This window comes from Bombyx mandarina, chromosome 09 (genome assembly GCF_030267445.1).
Source record: "Bombyx mandarina strain Sakado chromosome 09, ASM3026744v2".
In the NCBI taxonomy this organism is placed as follows: domain Eukaryota; kingdom Metazoa; phylum Arthropoda; class Insecta; order Lepidoptera; family Bombycidae; genus Bombyx; species Bombyx mandarina.
In genome coordinates, this window is record NC_143216.1 from 5,095,020 (window position 1) to 5,118,535 (window position 23,516).

Consider the following 23,516-nt stretch of genomic DNA (forward strand, 5'->3'; position numbering starts at 1 on the left):
GTTCCATCACGAAAACGTTTAAATCGCACGGTGCGTTCATTAGCAGTCCCCTCTCCAAACGCAACATTGATATTGCGAGCTGTTTCTGAACGTTAGTTCCGTGTCGGAACTCTTATTAAAAAATCACTCGAATTTTCGAAGTATCCATCTTTCTTGTCTAAGCTGAATAAAATAAACAACTGAAACTCGATAATCAAATGTTACACATTTTTTAAAAGCAGAACCTCATAGGTACCAATTGAAAAAAGTTTCACTCAAAAATCTCAAACCGTGTAGGTTCTATGTCAATTCGAAGTACCTATTACAATAAAACGGCAATTTCATACTTTAAGCCCTATTATATTACATTAAATTAATTTTACATATCAGAAAATAGTTCGATCATTCCTAATCATTCAACTATGAACTAAATGTATTTGTCTTGTCGGCGTAACTCGCACTATATTTATGTACTTTGAAAGGTTTTTAAGCCGGTTACACTAGCTGCGATAGGCAATAGCGAAGATGTTTACTGGTGGTAGGACCTCTTGTGAGTCCGCACGGGTAGGTACCACCGCCCTGCTTATTTCTGCCGTGAAGCAGTAATGCGTTTCGGTTTGAAGGGTGGGGTAGCCGTTGTAACTATACTGAGATTTTAGAACTTGTATCTCAAGGTGGGTGGCGCGTCTACGTTGTAGATGTCTATGGGCTCCAGTAACCACTTAACATCAGGTGGGCTGTGAGCTCGTCCACCCATCTACGCAATAAAAAAAAAAAAAAAAAAAAAAAAAAAAAAAAAAAAAAAAAAAAAAAAAAAAAAAAAAAAAAAAAAAAAAGTTGACAAAATTGATAACCATACTCATATAACGAAATATTACCGAAAATAATCCAACATATATTTTTTTTATTGTTTAGATGGTTGGACGAGCTCACAGCCCACCTGGTGTTAAGTGGTTACTGGAGCCCATAGACATCCACAACGTAAATGCGCCACCCACCTTGAGATGTAAGTTCTAAGGTCTCAGTATAGTTACAACGGCTGTAAGGCCCACCCTTCAAACCGAAACGCATAACTGCTTCACGGCAGAAATTGTTTTCACGATTTCCTAATATTTTGAGTTGCATCAGAAAATCTGAGCTAAACTAATATAAACAATATAACAGTCTTTCTCCGATGACTACCAAAACTACAAGTGCTTAATATTGTGTTATCTCCTGCGGACTTATGAAATAACGCTTTTTTTTGTATCGCTATCTGGTGCGTTCTTAAATTTGAATAGGTTAAAAAATAAAAATAAAAAAAGCGTCAATTCGAATTAAGTAAGCTTGGACGCAATTCATGTTACATTTTAAGTGCTAATTAATGACTATACAATACAAAATTATAAAAAATTGTGTTTAAAATAAAATAAATCTAAAAACCTACATTATTTAAATTGAATTTTAAATATTATATTGTATAATCTCATTTCGTTGTGTGCCATCAATCAGAAAATACTGTCATATTAGCATAAAAACCTTGTAAAAAAACTCGGTTTTCGTCATTAGCAATTCGAAAATGATTCGCCAGCGACAATATGTGCATTTTGTGCAAATATCACGATATCCGCAATAGGTTTTTTTCCACGGTCGATCGTCATATATCATTTATCAATACAAGAGTAGAGAACTTTGACTATGACGCAATTTAAGAGGTATATCAATGTCGCATTATAATTAATGTGACATACAACTGTCATTATTTAAAGAAATAAATAAGAAAAACGTGTTCCTGTCGTGCATATTTTTGCGTAATTTTAACATCTCCGCATAAGATTAAATAAACATCATCAAATTACAGTTTTTGTTATAGTTTTATTAATCAATTATTCGTAAAGTATTGTAGCTGACATACGTCATTGTTGGAAACAGCAACGCTATGTTGGATGTGTTTGCCTATACTTAATACTTATACTTATTACTTATTACTTATATATAATAATAATATTATAAAGAGGAAAGATTTGTTTGTTTGATTGTATTGAATAGGATCCGAAACCACTGAACCGATTTGAAAAATTCTTTCACTGTTTGGAAGCTACACTATTCCCGACTGACATAGGCTGCGAAAACTATTGATGATATAATAAAATCATGTACTACGACTTTATAGAACACATTATTATTTACAAAAAGTGTCGCGACAGCATATGTCTAACTATTATAGTTGTGCCGCAATAAGTGTTCTTTTCGTCAACGTCAAACATCGTTGAAATTTTTGTTACAGACCCGAGCGGAGCCGGAGCGGGCCGCTAGTCATTTATAATTTCATAGTCAGTTGTAAATATCATATCGGAAAATTGGTGGGTTTACGACGTAAGAATTTTTGGTGTGCAATAATTTGGGGTATGGCAGCGGGATCGCGTGCTCTCAGAAAATACGAATAGTGTGCGATCAAACTGAACCCAGTAATCCGAAACATTTTATATTTCCGCGATAGGCAACCCCGTAAACGCTTTGCGTTCGCGCGACTCATTTCACTAAATCCAATACATTTTTTATTCATGAAACGATTGACGTTTGTATGTTAATTCACAGCGTAGGCCCCCGACCGAAGGATGAAATATTGAATTATTGCCCCAAGTCGGGGATATATCGGCGGGGTCTGTTTGATATTAATCCGTTGGCCGCCCGGGCTCTGGCAGGAATTCAAATAAATCGGCTCTGTGACAAACAAGACGTATAAATCAATCAGGGCAAGGTGGCGTGCAACCTCTATTGCATTCGCCCCACGAACGTGCCATATCAAAAAGCTAAACTAATTTGTATCGACAAATTTATGGGCAAGCTTAAAACTAAGTTAATAACTCGCCAAGATTCGCTAACAGCTTTGATTTATTTCCTACCTTCAATTTCCAATTCACATTTCGGTAGCAACTGATAACTCTGCCGCGAAAGAAACCACGCGGACGCGTAATAGGTTCCGTTCGTTTAGTGGAATTCAACTTCAATATATAATTGCATTTTATGTTGTCATTAAGATGATAAACAATAATCGCAGTTATGTTCACGTGCATGAGCATGTGATTTTATCACGCTTTATTATAATCAGCTCTTGTAGAGTCACACTAACATATATGTTAGCAATACAATGTTTGCCTTGGACCTGACATATAACAAATAAAACGAATAAAACTTTTCCAGTTCCGAAGTCAATTTAGGCATATATCGTTTAAATAACCGATATCAAGGCCAGTTGTCATCCAGCCAGCAGTAACGGCTCCTACAATATTAAACCATTACATTAGGAATCGGGACACATCATTGCACTGAACAGTATACATTACTCGTCAGGTTTTATTTCGGTTGCCTCCGTGCAATAGACGCCGCAATGTATATAAATCAGGGAATAATGTGTTAAATGATAACAGAAATCACTGTGGAACTATTATCGGCCGACGTCACCCGTTGCCAAGACTGATAAGATACGAAGGAGTATTTATTTCGACTTAGTTGAAAGGTTGAAATCCAATATTTTATATCAACGCGAGACGTGTTTTATTACATTTCTTTTTTCTGTGAAGAAAAATATTATCAGAGCATACGATTTTAAAAACTTGTTTTTGAAGTTATTATTTGATTTGCTGCGTAAAACGGAATTCCAGAGTCAACTTTAAAAGGATGCAGTCCTCAGTTCACACGATAAAAATAATGCACTTCATGCTTTAGTAACGCTACACTTGGGATCGAGTTCGTGGAACGCAATCATTCTTACTACACAAACTATATCTCTTACACGTGTTGTTTTATTCATAACATACACATACATACGTATCCCATTCAGGCATATTCCGCATAATGTACGATAAAGTTAAGCTTACATTAAATCTAATTGTAAACACGTGCATTTATTCCGCAAAATGTTCCACATGACAATACTTTGTTAATTAACATCGGGCTGGGTGGGCGCTATTGAGGCAGTACATGCGATTTTTAAAATTGGAACGCAAAGATATTGGATGATACGTAACGATAAAAAGAAAAAACCATTAATTGTCCATCAGTAGTGCAATAAAATGAGATGATAGAATGATTTGTTTTAATGTTTTCCAAGAGAAAACCAGAGCTAAAGCATTAAATACAGCACAGAATTTAGTTTAATATTGATACTATTAACAACTCTTACTCCTTTTATTATAAACATCATATATTTTATTTCCAGATTACAATTTTATTTTTATTGCTTAGATGGGTGAACGAGCTCACAACCTACCCGGTGTTAAGTGGTTACTGGAGCCCATAGACATCTACAATGTAAATGCGCCACCCACCTTGAGATATAAGTTCTAAGGTCTCAGTATAGTTACAAAGGCTGCCCCGCCCTTCAAACCGAAAGGCATTACTGCTTCACGGCAGAAATAGGCGGAGTGGTGGTACCTACGTACGGACTCACAAGAGGTCCTACCGCCAGTAAAAAGACTTTTAGGTCGTTGTTAGTACCGATAGTACAATAGTATGTGTAATATATAAAAATACTATTCAGCACTATGCCTACTTTTGGTAGACAACGGCTTGGCTCTGCCCCCCGCATTGCCGACGTCCATGGGCGACAGTAACAACCATCAGGTGAGCCGTATGCTCGTCTGCCTACAAGGGCAATAAAAAAAAGGAAACCTATAACCAGTATTCGCAAGCTGCTTACTGTACCATACTTCATCTTCACTCTACTACTACTTTAGTATCCAGTACATGTGAGGCCATCAGCGTAAAAGTGGCATAAGCTTACCATAGTTAGTATGGAGGAAATTAGGTTTGAATTTTCATGAATTTGAATTTGAATAGGCAAAAAAACAATACGCCCAATAATAATGTTTACAAAGCTGTCTGTTATCTATGGGTGAAACTATGGATAGGCCGGTTTTGCATCGAAATTTATTATATTTTAAATAAATTCCAATATACGTCATATAAGCTTTTTTTTTTGGGTTAGGCCACTTTTGCGCTGATGGCCTCATATATCTTACTCAGTTTTTAGCTTAGATACATATACGTATTAACAAAAAAACATCAGGAGGGATCATTGGGGTAACAAACAGATTTGTTCGCTTTTATTTATTTATTGCGTAGATGGATGTACAAGCTCACGGCTTACCTCGTTTTAAGTGGTTATCGGAGACCATAGACATCCCAATGTGAATACTGTCTCTCTCTCTCTCTCTCTCTCTCTTTTGAGAAATGAATCAAGGTTTCATTTAAATCATCTATTCACCCGTGCGGGCCTGCAATAGGCAAGGCACTATAACAAGTAATTGCATTTGATTTTTAATCATACTTTCATATTAGAAGTCGTTTGTGAATATTCTTAAATTAATTCTAAAGATTTCATTTTAATGTTATAATTATTTCGTCGTTCTATTTATAAACACGTTTAAATAAGATAATTAATATACATAAATCTGTATGAGTAAATCGGTATGGACACTTCGTTTAAAAATAACAATATTTTCCAATTAGACGTATTACGCATTAATGTTATCTAGGTAATTAAAATTCGAAAAATAAGATGATAAAATGATTCAGTTACATTGTAAGATGAAGTAAACAAGACGTCGATTCTAAGGAAATGTTAATGATAATGAAACGTAATTTTTGTCTTCGTCTGTGCTTTTATTTACGCAGTTTTTACTATGTACATATTATGTTAATCAGTTCTGCAGTCGCCATTACATGTGGCATTGTTAATGACATGGTCCAACAAAACGTGTAACGTCAATAATAATACTCGTAATAGTTGTTAACATGAGACAATTATTTTGATTGTTAGTTTTTTATGTGTCATTCGACATCAAATTCAATCAAAAACTTTGAATCCCTTTTTACGAAAATTGCGCGGACAGAGGAATATGAAATTTTCCACACTTATAGAGAATATAGAGAAGAAGTGCACAACGCTAATATTTTTTTAAAATAATGCATAAAAGATACATTAAATCAATAAAGAAAACATTACGCACTACATACCATGTATTTGACGCATACACGCATGCATACTATTTATTGTCAAACTTTTGTTCTTGGCGTCTGTTGTCAAATTGAGAATAGATTAAATATTGTTTGTCTTTGTTAATATTTTTATAGTGTAGTCTTGGCGAAATTTGTGATTATAGAAGTATAAAATACAATCATATTAGTGTACAAACATACAATTCCAATTAATTATAGTCGAATTTCGACTACAGCGGGACCTCTAGTATTGGTAAATACGTAACAATTTGTTTTTAAAACGTTTAAAAAAACAAATTCTAGTTTTAAATATTTTTTTTGTTGCCCTTGTAGGCAGACGAGCATACGGCCCACCTGATGGTGAGTGGTTACCGTCGCCCATGGACTTCAGCAATGCCAGGGGCAGGGCCAGGCCGCTGCCTACCGCTTAATGCTCTCCACAAGCCTCGTTTGAAGAAGGACATGTCATAGCGCTCGGGAAACACAATAACAATAGCAACAAATTCATAAAATGAAAATGAATATAGTATTAATAATTGCATTAAATTTTGTTTTGTCTGGCCGCGTAATAACCGAAGTAGGTACGTGACATAAGAAAATGTTTATTAATTTTATATTCATAAATTAGACATCAAAACACTGACTCATTGAACACGGTGAAATCATTAGTATTACATGTTTATTATGTAAAACTAATAGTTGATTAGTTTATATAGGCTTAGATGGATAGCGAACTCAGTCTATTTGAAGCTGGTTACAAGAAGTGTGACTCTCTCTATCTCTCTCTCTTTTCACGAGCTATTGAACTAGCGCGGGGCATAAGTAAATGGCGACTCAGAAAATTTTTGGTCATGATCCTCATCAGTGAAAGAATGACTAAGAAGAAGATGATGAACTACAGGATAAAAGTTAATTAAAAGACAGGCTTTGTATTTTTAAACTTATTATTTTTAGAGATAGTGTTTACAATAGCTCATGGATTTCATTAATGGTCAGGATACAGCCAAACACCGCTGACGCTGACGAGCTCTTCCAGAACACTAAAACCTGGTTATAGCTACTTTCTCGGACATCCTTTCGTAATGGTAGAGTATTTTCTATTCATTTTCGTATTCATTTTCTTTGATTTTCGCGAAATTAAGCCATAACCTTAGTTTTAAGTAGACAATGGTAGCATTTTTTCTCAAGTAGAGAGGGAATCCGGGGTGCGATTTTATTACATACGTGAAATCAAAAGTTGTCACGTTTAAATAACTCCTTCCGCGATAAGCACAGAAAGAAGAAGAAGCAACAAGGAGGTGGGGGTGGTAATTTCGCGGCCGAAGATATTTTTGCGGCAATATCAAACACATGAGGAAACATAAACTTTCCATGTAATCAATTTAGATCTATGATCGTTTGCGTGCAGTCATATGAGACATTATCGTTTTTGTAACGACATGAATACATAAACCAGTGTCTTAGGTCCGTTTTAATTAATTTATCTTCATTTCTAATCCATTTTTTTCTTTCCTTTTTTTCTTTACCTAATCTTTAGTAGCCTAAGGAGCTATTCCAACTTTACGCATACATACTTATGGGTGAACCTAAGAGCTCAACCTGAGACAATTGCTAACACTAGCCCTAGCAAGAGCAGTGCTTTGCTGAATCTACTACCGGATGGAAGCCGCGACCCACTGAGAAGATCCGGCGAGAAACTCAGTAGTTTAGTAATCCAAATAATCTAGATATTCTTATAAAATGTACCTTATATTATATTACGTAGATATTTGTGACAGTTACGTGCAGAAATGCGTCTAATTTATTGAAATTTCGTTGATTTTAGCAGATACAATGAAAATACACATTTATCCGCGCGTAGTATGAATGAGCGTCATATGGTTTTGTTATGGGCCTCTCACATACCGCTGTGCAAATATAACATTCAGAGTTATCTAAGTACATTTGCAAGATGGCGACCGTGTAAATCAATGTAACCTCAATTACATATTAAGAAAGGTCTCTATTGGAAGTTTCCGCTTAATTTGCATGAGATAGGCACGATTATAGGCTTGAATATGCATTCAACGATTGCAAATAATTGCATTTTGTATTTGGCATCATGCATTTTTATATATCGGTAACATTACTGGTGACCTTTCTAAGACCTGTTGTGAGTCCGCACGAGTAGGTACCACCGTCCTGCCTATTTCTGCCGTGAAGCAGTCATGCGTTTCGGTTTGAAGGGTGGGGCAGCCGTTGTAACTATACTGAGACCTTAGAACTCATATCTCATATCATATGTGGGTAGCGGAATTTACGTTGTTGTCTATGGGCTCTAGTAACCACTTAACATCAGGTGGGCTGTGAGTTCGTCGACCCATTTATACAATAAATAAAAAAACATTTACAATGGCGCTGTAAATTTCATGATCTTACCCTTGTCTGCGATTTTGTGTGTGTTTTCTCTAAAATTACCACCCCAATAATTTATAAGCACTATATAATTAATCGCTTACCATGATAGAATATCTAATATTTATAACATAGATAATTTCATTACATAAATAACCAAATATTTGATCGGAATTTTGTTGACAGATTTAAAAAGTAGTCACCAAAACCTGTTCAATAATATCGCGAGTATATGCACATCTTATTTGTTCAAGATAAAGTCCCGACTGTCTATATCATAGTTCTTAATTATGTACATTTTACGCACTGTAAGGATGTTAAAGTCCGATCGTCTTCAAAAGGACTCGCGAAATATTTCGCGTAGTTGTCCTAACGGTTTTCGTAACGGTAGTGGTCATTTGCTATTCATCTGAACCCGCCGCGACATCGATACGGCGAATACGAATTTTCATTCCAAAACCCACGTATGAACGAATCTATTCTCATATCCGGCTCCACGAATAGATTTGTAGGTAGTCAGATCGCACCTAATTATTACTTCAGTCAATAGCTTCTACCTGAAAAGCAATCAATCTATATAAAACATTCGAAACTATCAGGTGCATTGAAGACGATGTGGAACATTCACGGCATGCGTTATCTTCTTCTATATATATAAAGATGAATTGCTGTTCGTTGGTCTCGCTAAAACTCGAGAACGGCTGAACTGATTTGGCTAATTTTGGTCTTAAATTATTCGCGGAAGTCCAGAGAAGGTTCAAAAGGTAGATAAATATGAAAATACTCGGAATTAAATAAAAAGAACAATTTTGTTTTTCCTTTGATTTGTCCTCCGTCGGACGGATTCCTTTTGTTTGTTTTAAGTTTATTTTATACAAAAGCTTAGGTCTTTTATTTATCGATTGAGGCACTACGAAGTCTGCTGGCTGAGCTAGTTAGTTAATAATAATTGTACCGTTTAAATAAGTTTCTTATTAAATTTATTTTATACTTCCTCTGCCTATTCTCAAGCCAAGCGAAAGTGTTTGACGACAGAAGGTTGTCATTATAATGATCAGGTTGGTCGTGACTTCTTTAGCAAGATCATGACTTGCATTTCTAATCTCCTACGGTCGCATTATGAATTTGAAAAGAACGTTATTCGCTGACCACCCTGAAGTTTTAAAAAGTATTGTTTTTTTATTGCGTTGTTGATGGACTTAACCAATGCCAGGGGCAAAACTAAACCGCTGCATACCGCTGGAGATTCTTCTCAAGCCTCGTCGGTAGAAAGACGGAAACGTGGTGGTAGCGTCCAGAAAACATCATAGAGGTAAATTAATTGCATAGCCGGATGGTAGCACAATGTAGATGAAAGCAGTGGTTCTAGGTCTAGTATCGAGGCTCCTATGTCCACCGATGCGACGGTAAAAACAATAGGACATGATGAGTGCACTGAATTCCTCAGTACATTTTAAATTTTGTGTTTTAGATACATTTTTCCGTGCTTAAGAAATTAAACCATTCTTGATTTTTACTATTTTAGACGCCACAAGAAAACCAATTTCCTTAGTCAAAATGGTAATAAGCTATAAAATATGGACAGAAAATAAAATTCATTTCCTAAGCTAGATATACAATGAGAAAATGCCAATACTTAGTCGAAGCTTTTAGAATCCAAAATAAGTTAAGATATACTTATCGCTTTAGTAAGTTCAGTCTCGGCGAGCAGCAATGTATTACTGTTTGCAGATATTAGAGCATTGAACCCTTGCATCACTACAGTTACATACATTTTTTTTTATTGCTTAGATGGGTGGACGAGCTCACAGCCCACCTGGTGTTAAGTGGTTACTGGAGCCCATAGACATCTACAACGTAGACGCGCCACCCACCTTGAGATACAAGTTCTAAAGTCTCATTATAGTTACAACGGCTGCCCCACCCTACAAACCGAAACGCATTACTGCTTCACGGCAGAAATAGGCAGGGCGGTGGTACCTACCTGCGCAAACTCACAAGTGGTCCTACCACCAGTAAGAACATACACATTACATACATACATACACATTACATACATACATACACATTACTTCCGCTTACTAGTTTTATATTCGTTATATACTTACGCTGAATTCAATATTATTCTACATCCTGCTGAAATATTCATTTTTCGTTTTGTTACGTATACATTAAATCGCATTTATAATCTGAATCCTGATCAAATCTACCCGTCTTAAGCGCATTCTCAAATACTTTCGACAGATTGGTAAAAAATATGGTTATATTTTTTGTAAATAATACCTTTTAATTAAAGTAAATTGATAACACAAGATGACGAGGTAACAATGTGAGTAGGTACGTGAGAAATCCCACCACATTGGGCTTTTCACACGACACCAAGTATACAGGAACAGTGAGGAAGATTATTTGAGACAGGCTTTTGGAAGGTGGCAACATCACTACTACATACCCGATCCTGTAGACCGAATGGTAAACAGTCGACGTCGCCCAAAGCACGTCATTACGGATCCTCCCGATCCATTAACGGTGCTTTTAGGCACCACAAGCACCGGTCACCGTCCTCGTCGAACCCGTCGCGGCGTCGCTTGCGACGAAGGGCTCGACGAGCGAATTAACCCCACACAGCCCACTGAGTTTCTCGCCGGATCTTCTCAGTGGGTCGCGCTTCCGATCCGGTGGTAGATTCTGCGAAGCACTGCTCTTGCTAGGGTCAGTGTTAGCAACTCTCCGGTTTGAGCCCCGTGAGCTCACCTACACACGTTAGGGTGAAGCTGAAATAGCCTCTCAAGGCTATCAGCATAGGTAGGAAAAAAAAAAGGCAACATCACGACCTTCAGATATTATAACTGCGACAGGTAATGTAAATCAAACAGTCAAAGTACGAGTAGCGAAATCTACTTGAAGGAAAGGAATGGTGTTATGCAATATGTCTATTACATAAATTTTATTAAACGCGTTGTACTTGTTTCGCTTTCATTGATTTCGTTAATGTCTACTTTCATTTCAATGTTATATATAACGAAATTTATTTATTTTTATCGATTGAATTAAGTTACTTGGTAAACTAGTCTTGTGAATAGTAACTAGTAAGTGTTGTCGGCAGTAAAATTTTGATGATTTTTTGTTAATATTTATGGTGTTGTTTTGAATATTTTTTTTCTCAAAAGTGCTTATTTGTAAAATGACATTGGAATGATGATGTATTATAATAAGTGTCATATTCTAATTAAATTCTATGTTTAATTTTACTATCCATCGCTTTAGCTTTTGGGCGTAAATACTTTTGTCTTGTTTGATTTATATCTCAAAATCAAATGCGAACCTTTTAAATGTAAATAATACGTAATCCATTTAAACAAAATATCTTTTGCATTATTGAATAGAAAACTACTTTAGTTGAACTGAATTTAGTGAAAATATGTCAGTAATTTACAATTCATTCACCTTAGCGAGTGTCGCGCTGTATGTCTCTTTCACTCGCGTTCGTTGGTTGCGTGCAAGACTGTGACGCATAGCTTAAACAATTTGCTAATTAAATGTGCTCACTATGACGCCTGTTTATGATTATGATTTTCGACTTTATTGCGCACGAGTTAATTGTTGTAATAGCTTGAACGCGCGTGCCGCTTGAATGGGCATTGTATATGCAAACATTAATCAATGCCATGGGTACGACCGCGAAGGTCACCAACGTTATAGAATTCTACGCGAATTTTCAACTGATTAACAATCTCAATGGCCAATTTCGGAAAATGACTGTAATGAAATTTAATAGATATCAAGAAGATACATGTATAAAATAAGACGGATGTAGATTCTCATAGAACATTTTTAGTGGATCGAAGGCGTGTCGACATCATGTGACTCCGACATTATATGGCCCGGGATTTACGCATACAGAAGTATCCATCGCTTTGTCAGTCCTATCATTTTTCGTGTGTAGCGTTTGCCTAAGCGCAATGGATTGGATAAACAACGATTAGTTACGTAACAAAATCATCAAGTGACCGAGTAATAGTGTTTTTATTATCATTTATTATATCGGTCGTGTCATACCCGATTGAGATAAGGTAGTGCTACTGCGTAGTTCGACAAAAATACGTATCGTTTCTACGAAACACAGTTTACAGACGTAAAAGCGATGTTAGGAAAATACAGGAAATATTGAATATATTAACAGAATGGGTTTACCATTCTTATGAAAACGTTTGAGATAGACACTAGCGAAAGGTGATGATGTACTTTTTGGCGGGATTGTGAAGAGTCATTTTGCTTGTCAATTAAGCCATTTTTCACGTGTAATTCTAAAGTAATAGCGGATCATTTTAGTTATAGTCAACCAGGCAGATTCGGTATCAGTTTACTGAAACTGTACAAGACCATTTTACTGACATTATACACTAATAATTTTTGAAGATTATTGCTTGGTTGAATTTAAAATTTAACACTGGCCTTCCAATAGTCATAAAGCAAAGAAATGTACAGTTCAGTCAGTAGTAGAAAAGAGTGATCTTGCACTTTTCGCTCGACGAGCTCACGGCCAACCTGGTTACTGGAGCCCATAGACATCAACAACGTAAATGGAGCCGCTCACCTTGTGACGTTACTTCTAAGTCTCAGTTTAACAGTACAACGGGTGTTCCTATCCTCAATTTGAAACGCATTACTGCTTCCCGGCAGAAATAAGCGGGGTGGTGGTTACTATCCGTGTTGACTCGCAAAACCAGTAAAAGCCCACATAGTCTAATTTTAAACTCGATCTATCAGTGTCTGACGACTTTGCAAAAAGACAATTTTTACAAGAAAAAAGGAACTAAACAGAGATTTCATAAGTTGATTTTCCTGTAATATACTTCCCAATTTTAGATATTCAAATCTAGTTAAATAGATTGATATTCTCTTCGAATCTCACACGAAGAAATAATTCAAGATTATTCAGTTTATTTATTCGAAGTATTCGTAAAGATCTTTTTAATCCTCTCTCTCTCTCTCTCTCTCTAAAGATCAGTTCGGAAACAGTAGAATGTTTATTTTATTTTATAACGATACGTTTTTTTTTTTAATTGGCGTCGAAACACGGATACGCTGATGGCGTGATCTCAAACAGTATGGATGTTTCACATTAAAATTTCTTACGGGTGAGTATTGTTGATATTTCACATTTTCGGTGGTAACATACGAAATAATTACATACTTTTATTAAATAAATAGATTATGCTTCTCTGAAAATGTCCAATGACCTTGTGTAACTGACCTTTAGTTTAAGATGGTACGTTGGCAATAGTTACAATCCAATTACAAATGCCATTAAAATAAAAGTAGATTACAATCTGATAAATAAAGACGGTACATTTGTAATTCTCACCAGCAATTTTGTTAGCGTCACGCTTAGGAATAATTCTTTTTACGATGGACCAAAGCCAATGATGATTCATTCAAAGGAATGCCCTTAAAATATTTTCCGAACGATTTTCAATGATTCCGATGAAAATAAACACATATGGTTTACAGAAATTTGCAAAGTAACAATAAATATTAGTACCTATGGGTATTTCATTTATTTATTTTTATTGCATGGGTGAAGTGAGTACTGGAATCCTGCAGTGTGAGTGCCGTAATCGACCTTGTTGTGTAAGACCTAAGTCTCAATTTTATAGTGCGACGGTCTTCCCACTCTTGGAACAGGAATGCATAAGGACTTCGCGGCAGAAATAATCAGAACAGTGGAACCTAGTCGTGCGAAGTTACAATACGCAATAACTTATCATCAGTAATTACGAAAATTAAATCTCCTCTCGGCTTTTAATTTTTATTACACGATTTTAATCCTTCATCATGAAGTCATTCGTGAACTTGTGATAAAAATGTTTCAATTCCATTATGGCTGTTAACTGGTATCCAATATGGCTTTTGTAAAGTTATTTTTGGAATAACTTTAAAACTTGAATTATTGTCAGAAAGAACCGATAATGTCATAACTGAAAGAACATTTTCATGCAATATAAATTTCTAAGTTACGTAAAATAGTGAAGAAACATTGATGTAGTAATGAAAATGTCTATGGCAATTTCTACCTTAGAACTTGTTCTTTTAAACAACTTGGTTCCTAGTTAAGCAATATCTCTAATCAATCTACTCAAAACAAACAGTTCTCAGCCAAAGCTGAATATAATTTCCATTATATTACAATTTAAATACCTATATATTGGCTTGTTAGTGTCCGCTAAATCAAGGACGACCAATAAAGTATATGTGTTAACTTAAAAATATCGTTTGATCAAAGTGAAAAAGCCGAAACGTCAACAGTGTTAAATAGAACATTTTATTTGTGGTAAATAGTGCGAAATCCAAATTGATATCACGACGAATAAAACCTTCTGTGGACGCGAAACTGTCGCGCAGTCGATGCGTCCGAAATTGGAAAATGAAAACAGATTACACAAGATTAATTAATTAGCGTCCGCGATCATATAGATCTGTTGACGCTCGCACACAAAAATGAGGGCAAATTCTCATTGATAAATAAAAGAAAAGCTTACCTTCCATCCTGCGGATGAATTGTTATCCCCTTTGTCTTTGAAATATGGCACATTCTGGACCATCCACTCGTATATCTGCGACAGTGTGAGTCTGTTGTCCTGTGCCGAGGTGATGGCTTGCGTTATGAGATCTGCGTACGAAAGATTGCCCCAGGCGTTGCGACGCGATGAATTTTTCTTCGCTGGTATTGGTGGGGCTCCTGCATTTAGAAACTTAATTAGAATTGAGAGTTATGTGTGTGAATTGAGAGAGAAAAACTTAGAAAAACTTATTTAAAACAAGGATCGCAATATCCCAAAAGTTTAGAACAACTTTCCTTATATATTTACATTAAGTCGGTTTCTTAAATTCAGTACTGAGCTTGGGTTACATTTCAAGTTTTAAAATTGAACGATAATCATCCTTAATGTTTTGATCAGTTTTTATCTGATTATTAATTAAAAAAAAAAAACTATAAGTATCAATCGCAAAATAAAATTTAAAACTTCGAAACAAAGCAACAAACCAAAGTCAAGGAAATCGAAGTTCAATGAACTTTTGTACTCACTAGGTACGATTACTACATACACTTACATAGTACATGCGTGTACGTGATTAAAATATTGCAAACGCGATTACTGAAGCGAATCTTTTTTGTGTGTGAACGATGCGTTGCAGAATAGTAATACCCCCATACAATCCTAATTGCGAATCTACCGCCATTTTATTGCAATAAATAGCAACTTAATAGCTAGAAAATAAAATACAAAAATACACAAATTAAGGAAAAAATAAATCAAAATAGTTTTTAAGAAGAAAAAAAAACTAGTAACACATTAAACTAAATGAATAAAACAGTTATTTTTGTTCATTTTCAAATGTTTCGAATTGTTTACACTGGGGATACTAATGAAATAACTATTAATTTACTTGTGTAATTTTGCTTATTTTATTATTTTTATCTTATTTTCTTATATTATTTTGTTAATCCCATTGATAATTTCCAGGATTAATTTTTTTTAAAGTCACTTTATTTTCTTTTAAAATTTAGGACACATACAAAAAAGCAGGAGATGTCTTAATTTGGGCGACGTAGAGGCTTATAAAATGCGCGTGCAGACTTTTCCACATAGCATTCATTGGTTACGTAATAAATGTATTGTTTATTTATAATTTTTGTACGGTCTCCGTGGCCGAGTTACATCCGTTACAGAAAGCGGTCAGGCTGGAATGTGGTTAAGGGTAGATCGGAAGCTGATGTGTTATGTGGGTCTCGTTTGAATTATATTATTGGTATTGGTAAAAAGATATTCATAAATGTTTTGAATGTTTCGAATACTACATAATGGGCGGTCACGGAAGATTTTTCCATCACTCTCGTCGAATTAAATAAAGTACTTAATGAAAATGAAATAATGTTTGTGATTGTCTATACGATTCGTGCAGTAATCATGATAGCGTTTCTCTAGTTAGTTGTACACTAACTTTAAAAAACTTCGGCCTTATTAGAAGAATAAATTATAATTAATGCAGATTATACCAGTATTCTTTTAAATAGTAAAAAGTACAATTTCAAGTATTATAATATAATTTAAGTAACAGTTGGCTATGGTAGACGACGTAATGGCCAATTTAGAACAAATAGTGTAGAAAATTGGCTGATATAGGATTAACCAGGCAATACCTGGTTGGATATGTATTTACTTGAAATACTAGTGTGGTATTAAGAAAATTTAACACAATGGGAAAGTTTTTTAGAGGCTGATTTTTTTGGTTTGATTTCTTTTTAATGTAGGTACGATCTGATTTTAATTTTATAAGTGAATGTTTAATTAAGCCACAAAAGACAACATAAGCATTTCGTCTCGTCTCTAGGTAAATGTACGAGGGCAAAATATTGTTAATAATTATATACTTCACTGAAACCTCAGATTTATTTCGCACTACTGAATGTATACAGAATATGTATGTGGCGATATCAATTTTTCCTTGTGTATTTAGTTCTACGCTTCTAACTTTGTTGTTTATAGTGCTCCAATTGTCACGGACGTTAATTCGATGTCGTGTGTCAGAATTAAATTAAATTTATACGAGTATATATATATCCAAAAGGATAATTATTGAAGTCTGAACTACTTGTTGGGTTATTGTACACCGCGTACCGATTAAAACTGGAATAGCTATCTATACAGCTTCTAAAAGTTATTTTATGTAAACATAGCCTCCGGCAAATTTGTCTGATCAGCCTATTTTAATATCGAACCAACCTCATTTTCGAAAATAAACGTAAGAATATATCGTTGGCATTATGAAAAAATGTACCCAAGAACTGTTTTTGTTACAGTATAAATTTTAATAATTTATTTTCGTTTTTTCTCAGAAATTCATTTAAATAAGAACTCACAAACACAACTATGTACCTAGTTGTTTAATGTGATTCAGATTCAATTATATGTGAAGTGTTTTTCTGTTAGTCGAAAAAAAAAAATGATAATTAACTAAACTAATAGAAAACGTACATTTTTTGTATCGATTCTAAATAATTATGTGTATTGGTTCTTGGTTTATTCACTATAAGACCCATTTTGATTTTTCGTTATATCTTAACGATGTTAATTAATTAATGAAATAGTATTTTAGACATTTAACCATACATTTCACAAATAATTATTTACTCTGGTCACATCACACATTTAATAAATTTCAGTGAAAATGCATTGGAGTTGAATGAATTTTGGCAATTTTTGTTCACGGCATTGTATTTTCATCCTGTTAGCACTTCAAAACCTATTTCAAAGATCTGACATGCACAATGTTTACGAAGAAAAAAATTACGTTGCCGTAAATGTTCTCAGGTTTGTACAGATTAATAGATGGAGAAATAATTTATAGAACAACCATCAGAAACAACACGAGAACATGTTTTCAAAAGAATATGAATTCTAAGAAGAGAATGTTTACAGGAAGGTTTGCTACGAAAAGTAAGCTTTCAGTGGGTAGTCATATAAAAGAAAAACTGTAGAAACTTAAGCTTTATTCGTTGTCACAATATTTTTATTGTGTATTATTTCCTCGTCTTTTTATATTAGCAATGGGCGATTTTTTCGTGTGGCAAATAAAGGCCGCAGATTTTTTGTTCGTGTTTAATAATAATTTAATATTTTCTTTATCGTAAACAAGTTTATGTAAGAATGTATGATCATTGATGGGTCATACAAATAAGTCGAGTGAACTAGTTACTTGCGTTGACCCAAATAATCAAGCGATTCGCGACCATATCGTTTCATTGGCGGTATGATAGATATTTACCAGATAGATTCTGGTTGGAATTCTTCTTAGAGCCGGCTTCGTCTACCTGCTCGACGTAGTTGTCTGGCCTTGGAAGCGGCCACGTGTTGGATCGCGCGCGCGTCTGTGGCTCGAAGCCAACCTCAGCCAGTTCACCTAATGGTTCCAACTCTGCCATTGTTCCCTCTAGTTCTGACAGCCCCGTCTGAGATGACCAAGGGCTCTGGTAACCGCCGCCTCCCTGAATTGACATTTCGCCGACTCTCTACAACAGTGGAAAATTTTCGATAGGTGTACCGGTTCGAGCGCTCACAGGCGCGTGCCGATATCGGCCGTTAGCATCTCAACGCAATCACTTTTCTGATTTTGTAAGCGATTTCTTTCTATTTCCAGAATCGTCGGACACAGGCCGCGATCCGCAGAGGTTATCTATCTTCTCCTTATCGGCTCTGTTATTCGAAGCCAATAACATGTGGCGTCTCACTAACGTTCATTAACAGCGTTGTACGCAGAGAGTATCGGCCGTCGGACCGTTCCCGAGAGGCGATTTTCGCTAAATATAAGCGCGGACGAGGCGGGGGCGGGGCGCACACCACGTGAGTGACTACGCGCCGATTTTCCAATTCATCACTGGTGGGCTAGAGGCGCGATAACCTTGTAACGTGGCTCAAATCGGCCCGAAACTCTGAATATCGTATCGCCCACGATCGCCACTAGCATCAATAGTCTCGAAGATTGTCGCTGCGCAAATTCGGCTGTCCTTCAGAGTTATAATAACACTTTGAAACTTTTCCGCACTGATAAGAGCTATCACTGGGTTCTTAACGCAGTTTCAGACGTTGCGTACGCAGTCCTGATACACTTTAAGAATATGAATACACATAAAAGTTAGTCAACAAAAATCCACGCGGTCGGCGACGGTATCAACTGCGTAATAAGCTTTAGTACAGTGCGCGCGACGCGGGAAAACGTTCTCGGCCGCGAACGGTCGCACGTACACTGAACTAAACCGCGACGCGAGGAACGCCGCTCGTGCAAATTCCACTCAGCGGGCGCCGTGCTGGCCGCGGAGAGGCGGAGGGCGGCGGAGGGCGCTACTGCTGATAGAGAGAAGTGGCGTCGTGTGACCGCACTCATGAACGCTTCACTCGCCTTCTATCCATTCTAAACGTGTCGGCGAACATTATTGTCTTATCACATCGTGTACAGACCCCTTATGGATGACCTTGTTCTCCACGCGTGTAATGCACTGACCAATGTGGAACGTATGTAATTTGTGATACCATCATCGCGGAACGCCGCGTTGCGAGTTACGACGCATATATTGTACATTCCATTCTACATTCGAACTCTTAAAACCTGACTACGTTTTCCGATAGATCCAACTCCGGGTGTGAAGTCAAATTATAATGAAACGTAAAATCACTTAACTGAAAATTCACTAAAGAAAATAAACGATCTCGTTCCCGATATTTTTTTTCATTTTCCCATGCATTTATCCACATGCCTATATATTATAAATTATTTATCATGTATGATTTTGACTGTGCTTGTATTTGAAACTGTAGATATTAACCACGTATTAGATCTTATATGTGTCTACCTTATTTTTTTCTTTAACCGGTGAAATTACCTTTTTTATTATCATTCTAGTCACAGGCACCTCATGGTAAGTGGTCACCGTCACGGACAACAACAATGCTAGGGGCCCAGGCAAGTATCTGCTTATGCTACTTCTTCTTCTTCGTCGCTTTCTTCATTGCTGAAGGTCGTGTTCCTGAAACTTGATCGTGGCCTGTCTCGTGAGCTGTTTCCATCTCGTCCGGTTCTCAGCTTCTCGAATGGCGGTTGCGACTGGCAGCCCAGTTAGGGCGGTTATTTGATCACACCAACGACTAGATAATCGGCCGTGGGGTCTCTTTCCTTCTACTTTGCCCGTCACAATCACTTTGTCCAAGTTATCTGACTGTCGGCGGGCAATATGACCGAAGTAGCTGAGGATCCTCTGGTAACAGATTGTTGAGAGCTTGACTCGGATGCGAAGCTGATCCAGGATAGATTTATTTGTCCTCTTGGCCGTCCACGGAATTCGGAGAATTCGTACTACAATACTACAACTACTACAGTACTACAATTAAAATATACAATATAGCCTATGGTACTACATTTAAAACGTTACAAAAAATTTTAAATGCACTAACAGCCTGGCCACGGGACATTCGCCGATACGAATATTCGCGCGGTGCGAACGGCGAAGCGTCTAGCGACTAAAATAAGAGCATAGAAATGTACCTAACAAGCCACGCGCACCGGCGACCGGCGAAGCGACCGGCGGAATGTACCGAGCGAATCGCGCGGGCGACTTACGATGCGGCGGGCGAGCAAAACAAATGCATGAATAAGGACGGCGCAAGCCACGGAGTCGAGCGGTAGTCGCGGCGAATAGTGCAGTGATTAAATGAGTTTAGTTGTTTTCGCCGCGAAAAATGAACGCCGAAATTTTTATATTTTATATTTTTTATTAATTTTTTTTTTTTGTTTTTAATCTCGTCGTGGCTGAACGGATAATACGTCCGGTGTTGAGCGATGCACCGGTAGTCGAATATCAGGCGGGTACCAATTTTTGTAATGAAATACGTACTCAACAAATTTTGATGTTCACGATTGATTTCCACGGTGAAGGAATAACATCGTGTAATAAAAATGAAACCCTCAAAATTATAATTTGCGTAATTACTGGGGGTAGGACCTCTTGTGAGTCCGCGCGGGTGGGTACCACCACCCTGCCTGTTTCTGCCGTGAAGTAGTAATGCGTTTCGGTTTGAAGGGTGGGGTAGCCAATGTAACTATACTTGAGACCTTAGAACTTATATCTCAAGGTGGGTGGCGCATTTACGTTGGCTTCAGTAACCACTTAACACAAGGTGGACTGTGAGCTCATCCACCCATCTAAGCAATAAAAAAATATATAGCTGAAATACTAGCTAGACCAGCTATTTGGAAGTCTAGCCACCCAAAGTATTTCTCGTACTTCTTGTGGAATTCTCCATCTATAGGTATACTCCGATTCTTATTCAAATTATGTACTTCACAATCTTTTCCAAATAATAGGTCCTGAACCAAAAAACTATTAATTTGTAAGCAATATCGAGATAATTTCGATATAGACATTTCGCTGTCGGACTTCCTTACTAGTCGCGGCGGCGAACGTGAGTACCCGTGGCCTGCAAACGGTGCTGCGCGAATGGTCGCCTCGTCCACCGCTTCGCTGTTCGCACCGCCGATCCCCGTGGCCAGGCCGTAAAACGTGCAAGAACCATCCTAAAAGATTTCATTAGGGCTCAGAATCCGTGAGCGAATCAGGAAGGACCCGTGCACAGAATAAGTGCGGATACTGAGCAGCTAATAAATATATCACTGACACGCGGACTACCAGGTGTAAATGTGGTATAGTTAATTGATTGCGCCGGTGAGTGCGGGCCCGACAATTAAAGTGTTCAAATGGACATTACAGAAGATTAACTGGGCCCACATGTTGAGTTCCTCGAGGGGCTGCGATGACCCCGTCCTTAATTTGGTAGGTCGTAATTGTAATTCGGTAATTTTAGGTACCTAACTTACCTTTAATATGAGTTGTTTTTAGTAAACTAGGTCAAGTGTAACAAAAATTAATATCTTTACTAGTGACATATCTGTATACCCGGTACAACGACATACTCAAACACAATTTATATTTTCCGGCTTCGCTTATTGGACTGTGCTGAAAAACATTTCTGATAAGGCATTGTACTATTTAATTTGTGGTGTATAATATTAGGGGTTAAAGTATAAATTTGCCGATTTGTACTGAAAAATTTAAATTGGTTTTTTTTCTTCTTCATTTAACATATTTATTTAATCAAAATATCTACCATTATTTTCTATACATTGCTGCCATCTAATAGGAAGGTTATTTATGCCTTTACGATATAATGCATGTGACTGTATGGTAATAGAGGGAGAAGAGGTCGACCGAAGAAGTCATGGATGGAATGTCTGAACAACGATATGAGAGAGAGAGAGGACTGAGTGTTGAAATGATGGCTGACAGAAGAGAGTGGAATAAAAAAATTTGCTATGCCGACCCCACCCAGTGAGATAAGATAGAAGCAAAGAAGAAGAAGAATCATTGGTAGTCTAAGGGTCTGTTACAACTACACACGGACCAGTAGATGAGTCCACCGCGTTTACCCTGGGAAGGTCTGCTAACACTAGTCCTAGCAACAGCAGTGCTTCGTTAAATCCATCACCGCATCGGAATCGCGACCAGCTGAGAAGGCCAGTAAGAAACGTAGTGGGTTGTGTCTATGGGATAGGTTGCACTTTGCACTCTTCGCACGTCTCATTCAACAACGTCAACGAGAACACTAACTTACTTGGGTCTTAAAATCACTTATAAAATAAAATGAATCGGGAGGATCCGACAGTATGTTGATAAGGCAAATTGAAGAAGCTGTTATATTATATTTACTGGTGGTAGGACCTCCTGAGTCCGCACGGGTAGGTACCACCGCCCCGCCTATTTCTGCCGTGAAGCAGTAATGCGTTTCGGTTTGAAGGGTGGGACAGCCGTTGTAACTATACTGAGACCTTAGAACTTATATCTCACGGTGTGTGGCGCATTTACGTTGTATATGTCTATGGGTTCCAGTAACCACTTAACACCAGGTGGGCTATGAGTTCGTACACACATCTAGGCAATAAAAAAAAAAGAATTGAATAACACGCTTCTAAAAATCACATATGACCATAATGGACACTTGATTGAAGATAAACCTCACATTTTTTTGATTACGCTAATTTACATTCCGAAATTCTCGGCACGTTTATCGGTTGCGATATTGTTATTGAAATCGTGTCGGATTCTAAAAGATCTAGAATAACAACAAGGAACTTATTCTCGTCAGTTCCTCGTTATTGAGAATCGTATTCAACTGCAAATTCAGGCCGTCAGCGTATTCTATCTCCTGCTACATTGAGAGCTCCATTAACGTCGTCGTTAAGTCGTCGTGGCTTAGAGGAGAAGACGTCCGGTGCATTCATGTTGAGCGATGCACCGATGTTCGAATCCCAGGCGAGTACCAATTTTTCTAATGAAATACGTACTCAACAAATGTTCTCGATTAACTTCCACGGTGAAAGAATAACATCGTGTAATAAAAATCAAACCAGCAAATTTTAATTTGCGTAATTACTGGTGGTAGGACCTCTTGTGAGTCCGCACGAGTAGGTACCACCGCCTAACCTATTTCTGCCGTGAAGCAGTAATGCGTTTCGGTTTGAAGGGTGGGGCAGCCGTTGTAACTATAGGT

The 23,516-nt window shown here is 37.0% G+C and overlaps 1 protein-coding gene across 4 annotated transcripts in view; it reads right to left on the reverse strand.

The window, feature by feature from the left end:
• foxo (forkhead box, sub-group O) overlaps positions 1-19,501 on the reverse strand; it is a 122,210-nt gene extending 102,709 nt beyond the window's left edge. For 2 of the 4 annotated variants that reach the window (XM_089729685.1, XM_028171436.2), the window contains exons 1-2: positions 18,187-19,496; positions 14,898-15,097 (exon numbers count right to left, since the gene is read on the reverse strand). In XM_089729685.1, the coding sequence (XP_089585811.1) occupies positions 14,898-15,097; positions 18,187-18,418 (432 nt within the window). In that variant the 5' untranslated portion in view covers positions 18,419-19,496. Of the gene's footprint in view, positions 1-14,897; positions 15,098-18,186 lie in introns of all 4 variants that reach the window. The other 2 variants (XM_028171438.2, XM_028171437.2) reach the window with 2 other exon arrangements.
• Between the last annotated feature and the right edge of the window lie 4,015 nt (positions 19,502-23,516).